The sequence below is a fragment of the Bubalus kerabau genome, chromosome 7 (assembly GCF_029407905.1).
Source record: "Bubalus kerabau isolate K-KA32 ecotype Philippines breed swamp buffalo chromosome 7, PCC_UOA_SB_1v2, whole genome shotgun sequence".
Lineage (NCBI taxonomy): Eukaryota > Metazoa > Chordata > Mammalia > Artiodactyla > Bovidae > Bubalus > Bubalus kerabau.
In genome coordinates this window covers 97,792,385-97,806,708 of record NC_073630.1, presented here as the reverse complement: position 1 = coordinate 97,806,708, position 14,324 = coordinate 97,792,385, and the positions used below count along the sequence as shown (strand labels likewise).

At 37.0% G+C, this 14,324-nt stretch overlaps 1 protein-coding gene across 2 annotated transcripts in view; it reads right to left on the bottom strand.

The window, feature by feature from the left end:
- The window catches only part of BMP2K (BMP2 inducible kinase), a 117,565-nt gene that overhangs the window by 23,356 nt on the left and 79,885 nt on the right, over positions 1–14,324 (bottom strand). For both annotated transcript variants that reach the window (XM_055588882.1, XM_055588883.1), the window contains exons 10-14: positions 10,724–10,884; positions 6,243–6,430; positions 5,042–5,140; positions 4,058–4,242; positions 3,144–3,301 (exon numbers count right to left, since the gene is read on the bottom strand). In XM_055588882.1, coding sequence (XP_055444857.1) covers positions 3,144–3,301; positions 4,058–4,242; positions 5,042–5,140; positions 6,243–6,430; positions 10,724–10,884 — 791 coding nt within the window. The remainder of the gene's footprint in view (positions 1–3,143; positions 3,302–4,057; positions 4,243–5,041; positions 5,141–6,242; positions 6,431–10,723; positions 10,885–14,324) is intronic.

Genomic DNA, 14,324 nt, shown 5'->3' with positions numbered 1-14,324 from the left:
TCTTAAATAGGAACAGGTTAAAAATTCCAAACCATAAATACTGTTATACTGAAAGCAAAAGCAAGAAGATTTGACTCATATTTTATGTTAACTCCCTTGGCCAGCTGGATTCCACTGTTTTCTTAAAAATGATTTAAAAATGGGTTTTTAAATTACCAATTACTAATATCTTAGAATTGTAATATCTCAAAGTTTTAGAATTACTGCCTGCAAAATACAAGTATTTTCTAGACAGTACATCTTTTTTCTTTTTTTTTTTTAAATAAATAACCACATACTATTTTAAAAATAAAACTTCAAATGGCAATGTTTTATTCTGAACAATCATTATATGGGCAATGCCAGTATTTTTAAGGTCCAAACATAAAAGTATTCAGCTTCTCACTGGAAAGCTTTCATAAGCCAAATGTAAAGTCTTTAAAAAGACTTTGAAAAATTGTTGATAAATATCTGTGCTAATAAAAAAGATAAATTTGGTATTTCACATTCATTGGTAATTTATTTCTTCAATTTGGAAAATGTTGATAGAGACAGAGGAACCAACCAGTAATGACCAACAATCAATTTCCACTACACCATTAGTGTATTGAAACTCAAGGTTCTAGAAGAGATCCATCTGTGTACTTTAAATCTTATCAAGTAGATCAAATATTAGATACCTTATTGCTTGTGAGTGAAAGGAGTGCTAATGATGACTCAGCTTTACAATTGAGTCAAATGTGGGAGGAAATCTTTCTAAACTATGTTCTATACATAACTGATTTCTTCATAAACTTTATTAAAGACATTTCACTTTTTTTGAAGCCCATTACTGTGCCTATCAATTATTAGAAGCTTCCCTGGTGGCTCAGTTGGTAAAGAATCTGTCTGCAATGGAGAAGACCTAGGTTAGATCCCTGGGCTGGGAAGATCCCCTGGAGAAGGGAATGGCAACACACTCCAATATTCTTTCCTGGAGAATTCAATCTCTTTCCATGCTGTCATAGATCACTTCTGCTGTTGACATGTTTGCCCACAAAACCCCTTCCATTTGTTTTTTTAATTGCCAGCTTAGAAACCTGACAGCTTAGATATAATTTTTAAATGCTTTTTATAGAAAAATAACCTCAGAAATAAGACCCCAAAGACTTACACAGAAGGTAAAAAAAGTGGAAGTGGCATTTATGGAGTGCCAAGACTCTTGAAAGACTATTGAACCTTCTTGACAACCCTATGAGATAAGCATCATTATAACCAGTTTATAAATGAGCAAGTGAACAGCAGTTAAGTGACTTTACAGAGTGACACCTAGTTAAATGGCATGGCCAGGTATCAGAATTCATGCTTTCTGCTGCTATGTGCTAACTTAAGTAAATCATCCTTGTGACAATGAGTTCAATAGCTCAGGAACCATCTAGGTGGTTTTCCAAATGGCTGAGTTGTTTCCAAGTCTGACCTTTAGATAAAGTTCCTCCTGCACTTTCATTTGGAACCTAATATCTTTTCATAACTAATACTGCAGTGAACTCTCTCTTTGGCATACACATGTGTATACAAATACAAACACAAATTACACATGTGAGCAGACCTTAAAGTTTGAAAGCAAATATTTAGCTGGTTAAGAGTTTTACAAGCTAAATCCAATTTTTATGAAGTATATATCTGTATGCCATTCCTGCCTTTGCAAAGTAACACTTGGTGTTATCATAAATTCTAGGGAGCTTAGAATAACATTTTTATAAGGTATAGAATAATGTGAATACTTTACCCATTCCATAAACTGATTGATGTTTTTAAAACAGTGTGGACATGAGTTTTCACCCAAAGAGCAGAAAATACTGATTTAGCAAACCTTTATTACTATCCTGCTTAGAATACATTAAAATGAATACTTTAATTTTATCTTTTGCTTTAAAAATAATCCTATAAATTACAATGATTGGTTACCCCCTATATCTCCCTACCATCTCTCTAAAGGAAAGAGATACTTTTCTTTTTTAAAAACCTTGCTTTTTAGCCAACTCAACATAAATTGTAGGAAAAATGCCAAACAAAAAATGTTGTGGTTTAAAAATAATTTTTTTAATGAAAAAATGTAAATTGGTTTTACCAAAGTTAACAAACCTTTATTAAAGGCTCAGAACTCATTTTTATATCTGTATTTAATCAATTTAATTTTTCATAATCATATAACCAATAAGTAAAATACAAATTTAAATTCCAAACAACTATTCTTACATGAATTCAGGGTATTTATAAACTTTAACATAAAATATATATCAATTTGAAACAAAGTACTTCACCTAATAAATGTTCTCGTAAGACCAGCTACCGAAAACAAAATAGAAACTAGGAACTGTAACTAATGACCTTTTCACATGCAAAATGGGGAAAAACACTTGGCACAGGCACTCATGCGCACACACACACCCAAGACTCAGAGAACTGATAATTAAAATTTCAGGAGTGAGTTTTCACTACTGTTTCGCAAGCTCCTCAAAACACTCCACACCATCTCTTTTCCAAAAACTAATTTCTAAAATATGTATGGTGAGGTTTGACAAATGTATTAGGTAGTTTAATAAAAGGCAATGACTGCAAGTAAAAACATTGAGATATCTGATATAAGATGGAAAAGAATTTATTTCACTTTTGCCATACCAGGATAACAAAGCAGCCCTTTTATGTCACCACTCATTCAAAGGGCATTACAAAACATTAACATAATGTAGTAGCCCATGTTTTCTTTCAGGCACTTTCAAAGGGCATCTCAGACCCACAAAATCTTCTAATGAGTGTGCAAGAAAACAGAGCTGCAAAATGATTAGTAAGGCAAGATACTAATGTCTCCCTTTTTATTTGAACATTAACTTTCCATTTTTTGGAGGTTTCTGAATTAACATTCAAAGATATACAGTATTTAAGTGTTAGGAATCAACATATTTTCAGTAATCTTAGGTTTAATAGCTACCATCAAGCAACTGATTTCTAATGCACACAAGATAGTATGATAGTATATGTAAAAGAAGATGGCCTGAATTTTGCCCTCAAATGCGCAAAAAGAATTTTCTCTTTACCATCCCAAAACAGTCTTTGGCCTTGCTGAATAATTACAGAGCTGTTATTTTACTGTGAAGCAAAATAAGCCTTCAAGTGTCCCTTACTTGATCTGAGAAGGTCAAATTCTCTGTCCAACAGTTCCTCTTCTGTTAACTTGGAGAAATTGTCCTCTCCAAAAGGATTCCACCCTGACATATCAGGTGGGTTACTGATGTTCTTCTGATTTGTCATATTTGCAACTGCTTCTTTACCAGCAACTGACCTAGAGTAAAAATTAAAAGACGAAAAAAAATTATAACTGAAAAATTTTAAGTGTCCTGGTTCATACTTTATAAATACTTGATAAAGCAGATCATTTTATTATGATGGAGGTGGTAGATAAGGACATGCATTGGGAGAGGGACCACATGGGATTTGAATCACCTCCATAAAGGTCACTAGCTGTTCACCCTTGGGCAAGTTCCTTGACCTCTGTAGGTCTCAACTTCCTCATCTGTGAAACAGAAGAAGCAGTATCTACCTCATAGGGTTACTGAGAAGATTAAATGATTTAATACATGTAAAGCAAAGAGAACATAAATAAATAAGCCTTCAATAAATATTAACTATTATTATCATAGTGAATAAACCTTAAAGTGAAAATCAGCTGCCATAACAAACAGTACCACTCTAAAATCACTACTGAATAAAGTGATTTTATGCCCTGGTTGTGCTGAGACACCACAATAGCTTTGCTTTTGACAATAGTTTTCCTTTTCCTTTTCTTAGCCTTAAATGCTGCTGGATGTTGCTAAGCCTTATCTGCAGATAGCAGTTAGCAGAATTAACAGATGAAAATGGAAAGGAGGACAGAGATGCACAGGGACCAGAGGAGAGGACTAGTAAGAGAAAAGGGGGAACTCGAAAAAAAGATGGGCTCCAAATTCAGGAGCCACTTGAATTGATGAAATGACTCCAACTCCATGATAACACCCATTCCCACAATGATTTCCTTTGTATTCAGTGGAAAAATACTTGCCTATTGGCACTATAAGAGGAGTCCATCATGGGTCCAACCTGAGCTGGAAGTGATGAAGAGTAGGACACTAAGGCTGGGGAGAACTCTTGAGGGGAGGTGAGATACTCTGGTGATGCCTGTGGTTGAGACTGCGGATGCTGAGCGAGCATCTGCTGCTGCAAGAAAGCCTGCTGATACTGCTGCATCTGAAACAAAACATGCCATCACACAAAACAACGCCCAAGGGCACTGAGCACCATCAGCAGCGCACCGATTTACTTCAGTGCCCCTATTCACTTCACTCCTTCCTTGTAACACTGGCAACAAATCAGAAACTGGAAAATCAACTTTTATCTGAAGGAGCAGCTTCTGCAGAACACTACAACAAGGTAAAATAAATCTATTTAAGAAGCTGTTTAACTGGACTTATTGTAGTGATCATTCTGTAATATAGACACACAACAAATTATTACATTATCTACCTGAAACTGACATAATCTTATGTCAATTATACCTCAATTTTTAAGAAACTGGAAAGTTAGGCTCACCTAGCAGGATTCAAAAATTCTCCTTTAAATAGTTTAAGAAAAAAACAATACAGTAGTTTAAAGTCACTTGGTATGGTGGTTGCTATAAAAAAAGGTCAAACTATTTCTCTGAAGCAAATGTAATTTTCCTTTGGGCTTCCTTCCTTACTTTTTTTATTCAACAGACATTTGTCAAATGAAAGAAACATACGACAAGATATCCTGGGTAAGCAGTCATCTCCTTATACTATGAGATAAGAGAAAAATACTATCCATCAATTATGATCTGCCAAATCCAGGTTCAACCCAATGTAAAACTGTTTGAGCATACATAACTGGCTTTGATAAAATATATGTTCATTAATTAACTTGAGTTAATTCTGAATTATTAAATTCTAGAAAATACTATTCACACTGTGAATTCCAACACTGGAGTGTATACTCCAAAAGCAACCTCTGAAAGTTATGTAACACTTACCATTGCAGGATATTGTGATGCAGAAGGTTGTGGCTGATACACCGAATGCATTAACAACTGTTGCTGAAGCATCTGTTGCTGCTGCACTGCATGCTGATACTACAATTTGAAAAACAAATTCAATAATATTACTCATGCCACTTTTGTCCCATAGCCTTTTATTTTGTAGTATTGATCCTACCATAACAATGACTTGGGTATTCAACAGTCAAACACTAATGTGAAATACCTATAATCAGTAAGTGACTGGAACTTACATCTGCTTATTGGAACTGGTTTCAAAATTATCAATGCAACATAATAGATTCCACTAAAAGCAATTTCCAGCACAGTTTAAGGATGTCTGGAAGAAACCTGAACCCATTTACTAGTTGATGAAGACCCCTGAAGTGATTTGTCTGCAGGAATTATAACGGTAAATTCCCACTCTCTGTCTCCCCTTCAATGATATCTTCTGGCCATCCAATGGCACCCCTATTTAACTCCTCTTCACTCTGGGTCTATCAGTCAAGAGCAGACCACGAGTACACCCATAAGACGTGTTATGCATACAATTGGCTCAAAAATAGTTCAGGAAATGATAGAGGGATGATAACAACAGCCATTAATTTAAAATAGCTTAGTGACACTAGAAATCTGCAGGTTCTGATGAGGCAAAGGACAAAACAGAAATTAAGGTCATTTTTTTCTATGTCCCTTCTAAATGCTGACCCCCATACACCTACACACATACATAACACACACATAACCCAACACAGGCAAAAAAAGAAAAACATAAAAATAAAAACAAGAACCCAAGACAATGCTACCTCTGAAAGCCTAATACCACCTTTTCAACAACATTATTAGTCTATATATATATATATATGAACTCAAAACATAACTCAAAAGATACTACTCATCATAAATTGCAGTACTTATTTGTGGTGCCAAATGACTGGGTGAACATTCTTTGCTTCATAAAGCCAAAATGCAGCCTATTTCCACAGAGCATTCTGAAGTATCTCACAGAATGCAAATAAAATGCATTTTCTTTAATAAGCAGGAAACTGAGCAAACTATTTACTTCAGTCCACCGTTCAATGTACCCATGATACAAAAGGGAATTCACTGCTTTTTACAATTGGCAAGAATCTCACAGCTATAGAAGCTATATATACAAAAGATACAGATACTTCTGCATCTCAAGTAACAGAATCACCTGCTGCATATAAGCATCCTGAAGAAGCTGCTGCTGCTGCTGGTGAGGATGGCGGTGCTGCAGATGAAGCTGCTGCAGTCTCCAGTCTCCCTGCTGTAGCTGCTGAAGAACTCGATGCTGCTGTGGAGGCTGCTGAGTGGGCCCCTGACCCAGTAAAATCTCAGGGCCATTTCCAGGTTTCAGTGGTCCTAAAAGAGGTTTTCAAAAACTTATATGAATATAATCATGATCTCAAGGGGGTAGGATGGATAGGAAAATTGGAACTGAAATATATACACTATCACGTATAAAACAGATAACTAATAAGAACCTACTGTATAGCACAGGGAACTCTGCTCAATGTTCTGTGGTGACCTAAATGAGAAGGACGTCCAAAAAAGGGCTGATATATGTATAGGTAGAGTTGATTCACCTCGTTGCACAGCAGAAACTAATACAACACTGCAAAGCAAATATACTCCATTTCATGGAGTAAAAATGAAAAATACTCATGATTTCAATACAATGGTTGGATTTCAAAACACTCATTTCAGTAGTCATTAACCAAGGCATTATATCCCTATTTTATAGAAACTTCCATATGAATGTAGTCTAAACAGATTATTTACTATAGCAAAAGAATTCATGAAAGTTAATTTGGACAGTTACAAACTCATGAACAAGTCACTATCTTAGAAACATGTCATTTTCCACTCTCTCCATGGACACACCAGCCAGGCCAGTTTGAAATGTTCCACATTTCTCAACTGTATGATGAGTCTGAGTCTGCATGTTTGCTGACAGGATTCTCTAACCAAAATGCCAGTTTCCACACACTGCAACTGTTGTTATCCTTTAAAATTTATCTCAAATCTCTCCTCCTTGTTCTTTCATCTAAAGCTTCCACTTGGTTTTATAACATTTATTTCAGCACTGCACACATTAACTGTTTACATGGCTATTTCCTAACTAGTACCCCTGAGAGATGGGGTGAAGTCTTATTATTTATTTTAGCACCCTGAAGAACTTTTTAAATAACAGATATTCAAAATTAAATGCTACTGTAGAAAAGTCTACTAACACTGGCTCCTAAATAGGCATTTATTTATAAGCTTTATAAACTGTACCACAGGAAAACCCTACAAATAAACTTCGGAAATAACCTAAAGAGGATGAAATACACAACTTCAAAAGAGGAAATGACGATAATTTCGATATTCTCTTCCAACAAGTTACTGTAAATTCATATGTGACTATTTAATCCTAAGGGGGAAAAGGAGGGAGCATGCAAGGAGAAAGAGAAGAACTCTTTCTCATCAATGTTAAAGTCTTCAAACCTCCACAGGCCTTAAATACAGCATCTCTATGAAGATAGTTTTATGACTATTTCTAACTCTTCTAAAGAAAAGTTATGACAAACCTAGATAGCATATTCAAAAGCAGAGACATTACTTTGTTAACAAAGTTCCGTCTAGTCAAGGCTATGGTTTTTCCAGTGGTCATGTATGGATGTGAGAGTTGGACTGTGAAGAAAGCTGAGCGCCGAAGAATTGATGCTTTTGAACTGTGGTGCTGGAGAAGACTCTTGAGAGTCCCTTGGACTGCAAGGAGATCCAAGCAGTCCATCCTAAAGGAGATCAGTCCTGGGTGTTCACTGGAAGGACTGATGTTGAAGCTGAAACTCCAATACTTTGGTCACCTGATGCAAAGAGCTGACTCATTAGAAAAGACCCTGATGCTGGGAAAATTTGAAGGCAGGAGGATAAGGGGACGACAGAGGATGAGATGGTTGGATGGCATCACAGACTCAATGGACATGGGTTTGGGTGGACTCTAGGAGTTGGTGATGGACAGGGAGGCCTGGCGTGCTGCAGTTCATGGGGTCGCAAAGAGTCGGACATGACTGAGCAACTGAACTGAAATGAACTGAACTCTTCCAATTATAAGAAAATGCATGTTTCTTTTAATTATTCTTGAAAATGTTTATAAAATACAAGGAACCTGTATGCACGTTTGGCCACTTGATGCAAAGCGCCAACTCATTAGAAAAGACCCTGATGCTGGGAAAGACTGAAGGCAGGAGGAGGGGACGACAGAGGACAAGATGGTTGGGTGGCATCACCGACTCGATGGACATGGGTTTGAGCAAGCTCTGGGAGACGGTGAAGGACGGGGAAGCCTGCCATGCTGCAGTCCATGGGGTCACAAGGAGTCAGACATGACTGAAAAACAACTCTTAAAATTATAAGAATATGCATGTTCCTTTTAAATTATTCTTAAAAGTGTTTATAAAAATACAAGGAAGCTCTATGCACTATGCATACAGATTTATGCATAGCTCTCCAAAGTTTATTGTTGTTACTGAATCTCTAAGTCATGTCCCACTCTTCTGTGACCCCATGGACTATAGTTGGCCAGGATCCTCCGTCCATGGGATTTCCCAAGCAAGAATACTGGAGTGGGTTGCCATTTCTTTCTCCAGGGGATCTTCCCAATCCTAGAATCAAACCCATGTCTCCTGTATTGGCAGGCAGATTCTTTACCACTGAGCCACCTGGGAGGCCCCCGCAAAGCATATTAAGTTTAAAAAAAAATCAAGCTGTAGAGAACTGTATCGAGTATGAATGCATTTGTATTTAACCCAACATGAATTATTTATATCTGTGTTTATACATGCAAAAACAAAAAGGACTGGGAGGAGGTACACCAAACTGTTGCTAGTCTACTCCAGGAAGAAAAAGAACGGAGATATCTACAGTTTTCTGAATATTACTTCTTTGTATGAATTTTTTTTTAATTTTATTCATGTGTTACTTTTATGTAAGATTTAATGGGAAAAGAAATCTTAAGAGATGTATACATATGGGGGAAGGGGTTTTTTTTTTCCCAACTTAAACTGGAAGCATGTAAGAAGAAGAAGTACTGCCCCTGACATGGGGAGACAGGCCTGACACCCCTGCATGGAGGATTCTCCTGATAAATGTGAACAGCTTTACAGAACACCAGCATGAGACAAGGCTATCCCGTGACAGTGATGGATCACGACAAGCCCACTCCATAAGCATGTCTCAACACTGGCAAAATCAGGAACATTGTCCAAATCACAAAAATGACCAAACTTCTCTCAATCCTGGCCAATATGACTGAATGCTGCTTCATTTCCAAATGAGGCTTTTCCATTTCTCCTTCTACATAATGATATTATATCCCTACCTCCCCCAAATTACCAAAAACAAGCCCAAACCCTTTCATAAGTCTTTTCAGATACCTTCTTACTGAGATACTCCCACAGATTTCCAGGGTATCTGAGTAATAAAATTTATTCAAATATAAGTGTGTTCCTAGTGGTCTCTGGCTGAAGGGCTGAAATAAAGGATAGGTGGCATCCCCAACCCAGAAAGGTATAAAAAGGGAAATTAACACTGAATGCTTACTATGAAACAGAATTTTCCAAGATACAATACACCTTGTTGTTTACTCTTTAAAACAGAATAGCTGTTTTCCCATTTTACAGAAGAGACAACAGTGAGGCTAAGAAATGGTAAAACGGGAATTAGACATAAAGACTTCGTATTTCCCTATTTTCCCTTTTCAATAGAATATTCCTCCGTCGGGTATACCTGATCACCACAGGCATATGTTACATCAGGTAATACACTGTCTTCTTGAGCGTATATTTTACTTAGTAGTAGTAATAATAGTTTAATAGTGAACATTTCTGAAGGACATATTACATGGCAAGCATTACAATGAGCAGTCACTTAATCTTCACAGCAATCCTATATTTTCATAATACATATTACTAAAAAATAGAAGATACAGGACTGAAATTCGGGTTCATGAGACTCCACACGTGGGTTTTTAACCACTGTGTGTGAGTGTTCAGTGGTTTAGTCATGCTCGACTCTGCAACCTCATGGACTGCAGCCTTTCAGGCTCCTCTGTCCATGGAATTTTCCAGGCAAGGATACTACAGTGGGTTGCCATTTCCTACTCCAGCAGATCTTCCCAACCCAGGGATTGAATCCACATCTTCTGCATCTCCTGCACTGGCAAGCAGACTCTTTACCACTGCACCACCTGGGAAGCCTGTTAAGAGTATCCTAATTTAAAACATACTGGTTGAAAACAATTTTACACAAATGCTTTGTAAGGCTAGAGTTTCAAATTCTTCCTTTCCAATATAACACAGAATTTTCTATACTCTTGAACTTGAGTATCAACTTCAAACCCTACTAGTTGATGATGACTCCAGGGATGAGCAAGTTGTAAGCTTTTTGTACCATACTTTTATACTGCCAGTAACTTAACGTTGCTGAGAACATTAGGAAAATAACTAACAGAGTTTATTACACATTAGTAGCTTTATGTTTCTTAAAGTACTGTGTAATATACCTGCTTCACAATAAGTCTGCCAATAATTTACACTGCTAGGTAACCAAGCCATAAAAGGTTTATGTAAATCAACTATAAAGGGGACGAGGATGGCAGGGCTGTATTACCTTTTGGTCTGTGATTACCGAATTCACCGGGAGCAGGGACTTTAACAGGTGTTGCTGAACTTTGAATGGTCAGCACACTGGGAGTGGCAGTAGAAGAATTGGCCTTTGGTCTTTGCCTTGGTGCAATTGAGGTTTCTGTTGGTCCAATGGTGTCTGTTATTCTACAACAGAAGAGGACATGTCATTCCAAATACTGGGATTATTTCTAACTTACTATTTGTTCTATGAAGCATCTATTTCAGCAGATGCATATTTATTATTATTGATGATCATGTTAGTCCTCTTGGCTTCTTCCTAAGTCTCATTATCAAATATTAAATGTTAATAAAGATAAGAAGTAAATTAAATAAAATGAACCAACTTCCTCAAACCAGATTGCTTCCACTCATAGTCTGCCACTGAAGCTGGCAGAAAAAAAGACTACAGGATTGCTCTTAAGGAGGTAAAATAAACACACAGAAGCCTTCTCAGTAAGGTTTTAGACAAAATTGAGAGCCAACTTTCTAAACCAGTCAGAAAAATAAAAATAAACAACAAGTAACAGTCTTAGCTTGGACTCGGCCTAAGAAAGAAGGAATATGCCCTAGGGCACATAAAACAAAAGAAACCAAAACTTGTAACAGGTGGAGCTACCGGCTCACCTTCATCTTTTTGAATCTTTATCGTTGCTTGACTTAAAACACTGAATGGAAATTATATAAAAGTTTTCACACTAGGACCTAGTTTAGGTCACAGATGTGAGTGGTCAAATGGAAATCAGGAAACACTACATATAATCTGAGAAGACACTTCTCTTTCAAAAAAAGCCACAAAAAATGTTTAACTTACATAGTTATCAACTCTGCTTTTTATAAATTCAATACAAAAACTCATACTTTTTAATAGGTCTAAGTTCACTTTTCAAAAGGACTGCAATAAAATCTACCAAGTTGCCCTTAGCACATTTTCAAATGACATGACACTTAAAATTTCTGCGTTATGTTCTTCGTCAAGTAGACATCTGCGGCATGTAGAGAAAGTCCTGTCTACCTTACTAAGCTAAGTCACTTCAGTCGTGTCTGACTCTGTGCAACCCCATGGACGGCAGCCCACCAGGCTCCGCCGTCCCTAGGATTCTCCAGGCAAGAACACTGGAGTGGGTTGCCATTTCCTTCTCCAATGCATGAAAGTGGAAAGTGAAAGTGAAGTCGCTCAGTCATGTCCGACTCTTCGCGACCCCATGGACTGCAGCCTGCCAGGCTCCTCCATCCATGGGATTTTCCAGGCAAGAGTACTGGAGTGGGTTGCCATTGCCTTCTCCCCTGTCTACCTTAACAGACCTATAGATCTGTCTACTGCACAAATTTGTCGTTTTCTCCCCTATCTGTAGACACCACAAGAGGGAGCCCTGTCAACAACTATCTTCTCAGAAAGAAAGGAAGTGAAATTGAATAGAAAGACTTTGGAAAATCATAGAAATACATTGCATACGGACAGTTTTCTGAAAATAGTATTTATGTTTTAGACGGAATGCAGATGATACAATGAAAACTGAACTAAACTTAAGGCAATAAAAGATCATATGTGCATATAACCGATTATCTCATTTAATCTAAACAAGTATTTATTGAGTTCAAATTATGGATGTGGCAGGCACTAAAGCTGATGCTATACTCTCTAAACTCAAGCAATCTGGTGGAAATATTATATACAGTCTTTCCATTTGTCTAACCATTCTTTATTCAGGGGTAGTATAGGCAAAGCCTCATCCTGCCTTGTTCTTATTTTATTATAAATCACTCCACAGAGGATTCACAACACACACAAGCACAGCAAACCTCTAAAAACCACATCGAAAAGCTGTGCAGACTTCCCTGGTGGCTCAATTGTTTAGTCTAGCGTTGCCTAATTTATTTCCCTAATTCAAAGAATTGATGCTTTTGAACTGTGGTGTTGGAGAAGACTCTTGAGAGTCCCTTGGACTGCAAGGAGATCCAACCAGTCCATTCTAAAGGAGATCCGTCCTGGGTGTTCTTTGGAAGGACTGGTGCTAAAGCTGAAATTCCAGTACTTTGGCCACCTCATGAGAAGAGTTGACTCACCAGAAAAGACTCTGATGCTGGGAGGGATTGGGGGCAGGAGGAGAAGGGGACACCAGAGGATGAGATGGCTGGATGGCATCACCGACTCGATGGACATGAGTTTGAGTGAACTCCGGGAGTTGGTGATAGACAGGGAGGCCTGGTGTGCTGCAATTCATGGGGTAGCAAAGAGTCGGATACGACTCAGAGACTGAACTGAACTGAATGCACCAGTATCTATTATACAATCACTGTTACTGATACCCTGCAAACATGACAGTACCCAGTCTTCAAAGAATTTACAGTCTACCTAGGAAGATATGGCACATGTTCATGAAAATAAAACACAGAAAAAATAATTAGCACTAACACTAGTAATGTCAAGAGTTCGACAGAGGAGTTATTCTACCTTTAACCTAACTTGGCTAGAGAAGGCTCAGGTGAGAACTGGAGGTACAAAAATAAATACGACTTCATCAGATAGTAAAAGACATTAAGCAGCCTGTGAAAAAAATGGGAAGAAAATGCCTAGATGAATTAGGCAAAGTGAAAATACAAATTTAACTGAAGTGAAAAACTGGGTAATTACTGGTATCAACACTGCTATACAACCTCATTTGCACTATTGTAGCTGACACAGAGCTGATTTTTTGTTTTGTTTTGCTTTCTTTTCTTTCCTGCTCACTAACCTGAACAATCTTCCTAAAATATAAACTCTCTCTTCTCTTAAAATCCTTCAGTGTTTCCATCTGCCCAGGACAGTGATTCTCAACCCTGCCATCCTGAAGAAACAAATCATGTAAGTTTCACATGTGTAACAGTCCCTAGAGCAGATGCAAATTTGGGGGGATGGAAAGGAACTTTTAAGAAGTAAAACAAAAAGTTCACAGATTGAAGGTAGGGCAGGCAGATAAAAGTTTTAAAACTTCATAAAAGTTTTAAAACATGTAAATAACACTGGCTATTTAAGGACTCCCCTTCTTCCCCTCATTGGAATAATGCCTTTTACATGGAAAAAAAAAGATTAATTTTTTACCATTTATAATTTTTCAAGTTCTTTACTGATACTATCAATAAAAAGTAAATTTATATTATTGACCAGTAAGGATCAATGAACCCAATTATTTAATATACATAATATATAGTTTAACATACTATGAATAGCACTGTGAATTTTTGTTAACTATTTCATTTGTTTGTAACTATATAGCTATAGCTTATGTCATGGTGAAAAGACATTCAAAGCATTATTTTTCAACTGACTCATGCTTTTTAAAAAATTTATACTTAATTAAAGATTTAATCATTGACAAAATAATTATTTTAAAAGACAACAATAAAACTAGCTGACAAGTCTGACAATAATTCATAATGACCATTCAACTATAACAGCAGCTGTTAACTCCAGCTATATCATGAGTAAGACAGTCAATCGTGCTGGATCCCTCCCTGTAAGTTAGATGTAACTTTACTCCTTTGTCTCTTACTCAAGAGTATTTTAAATTCAAATGAATGAAGATAACAGTTTTAGAGTGATGCTA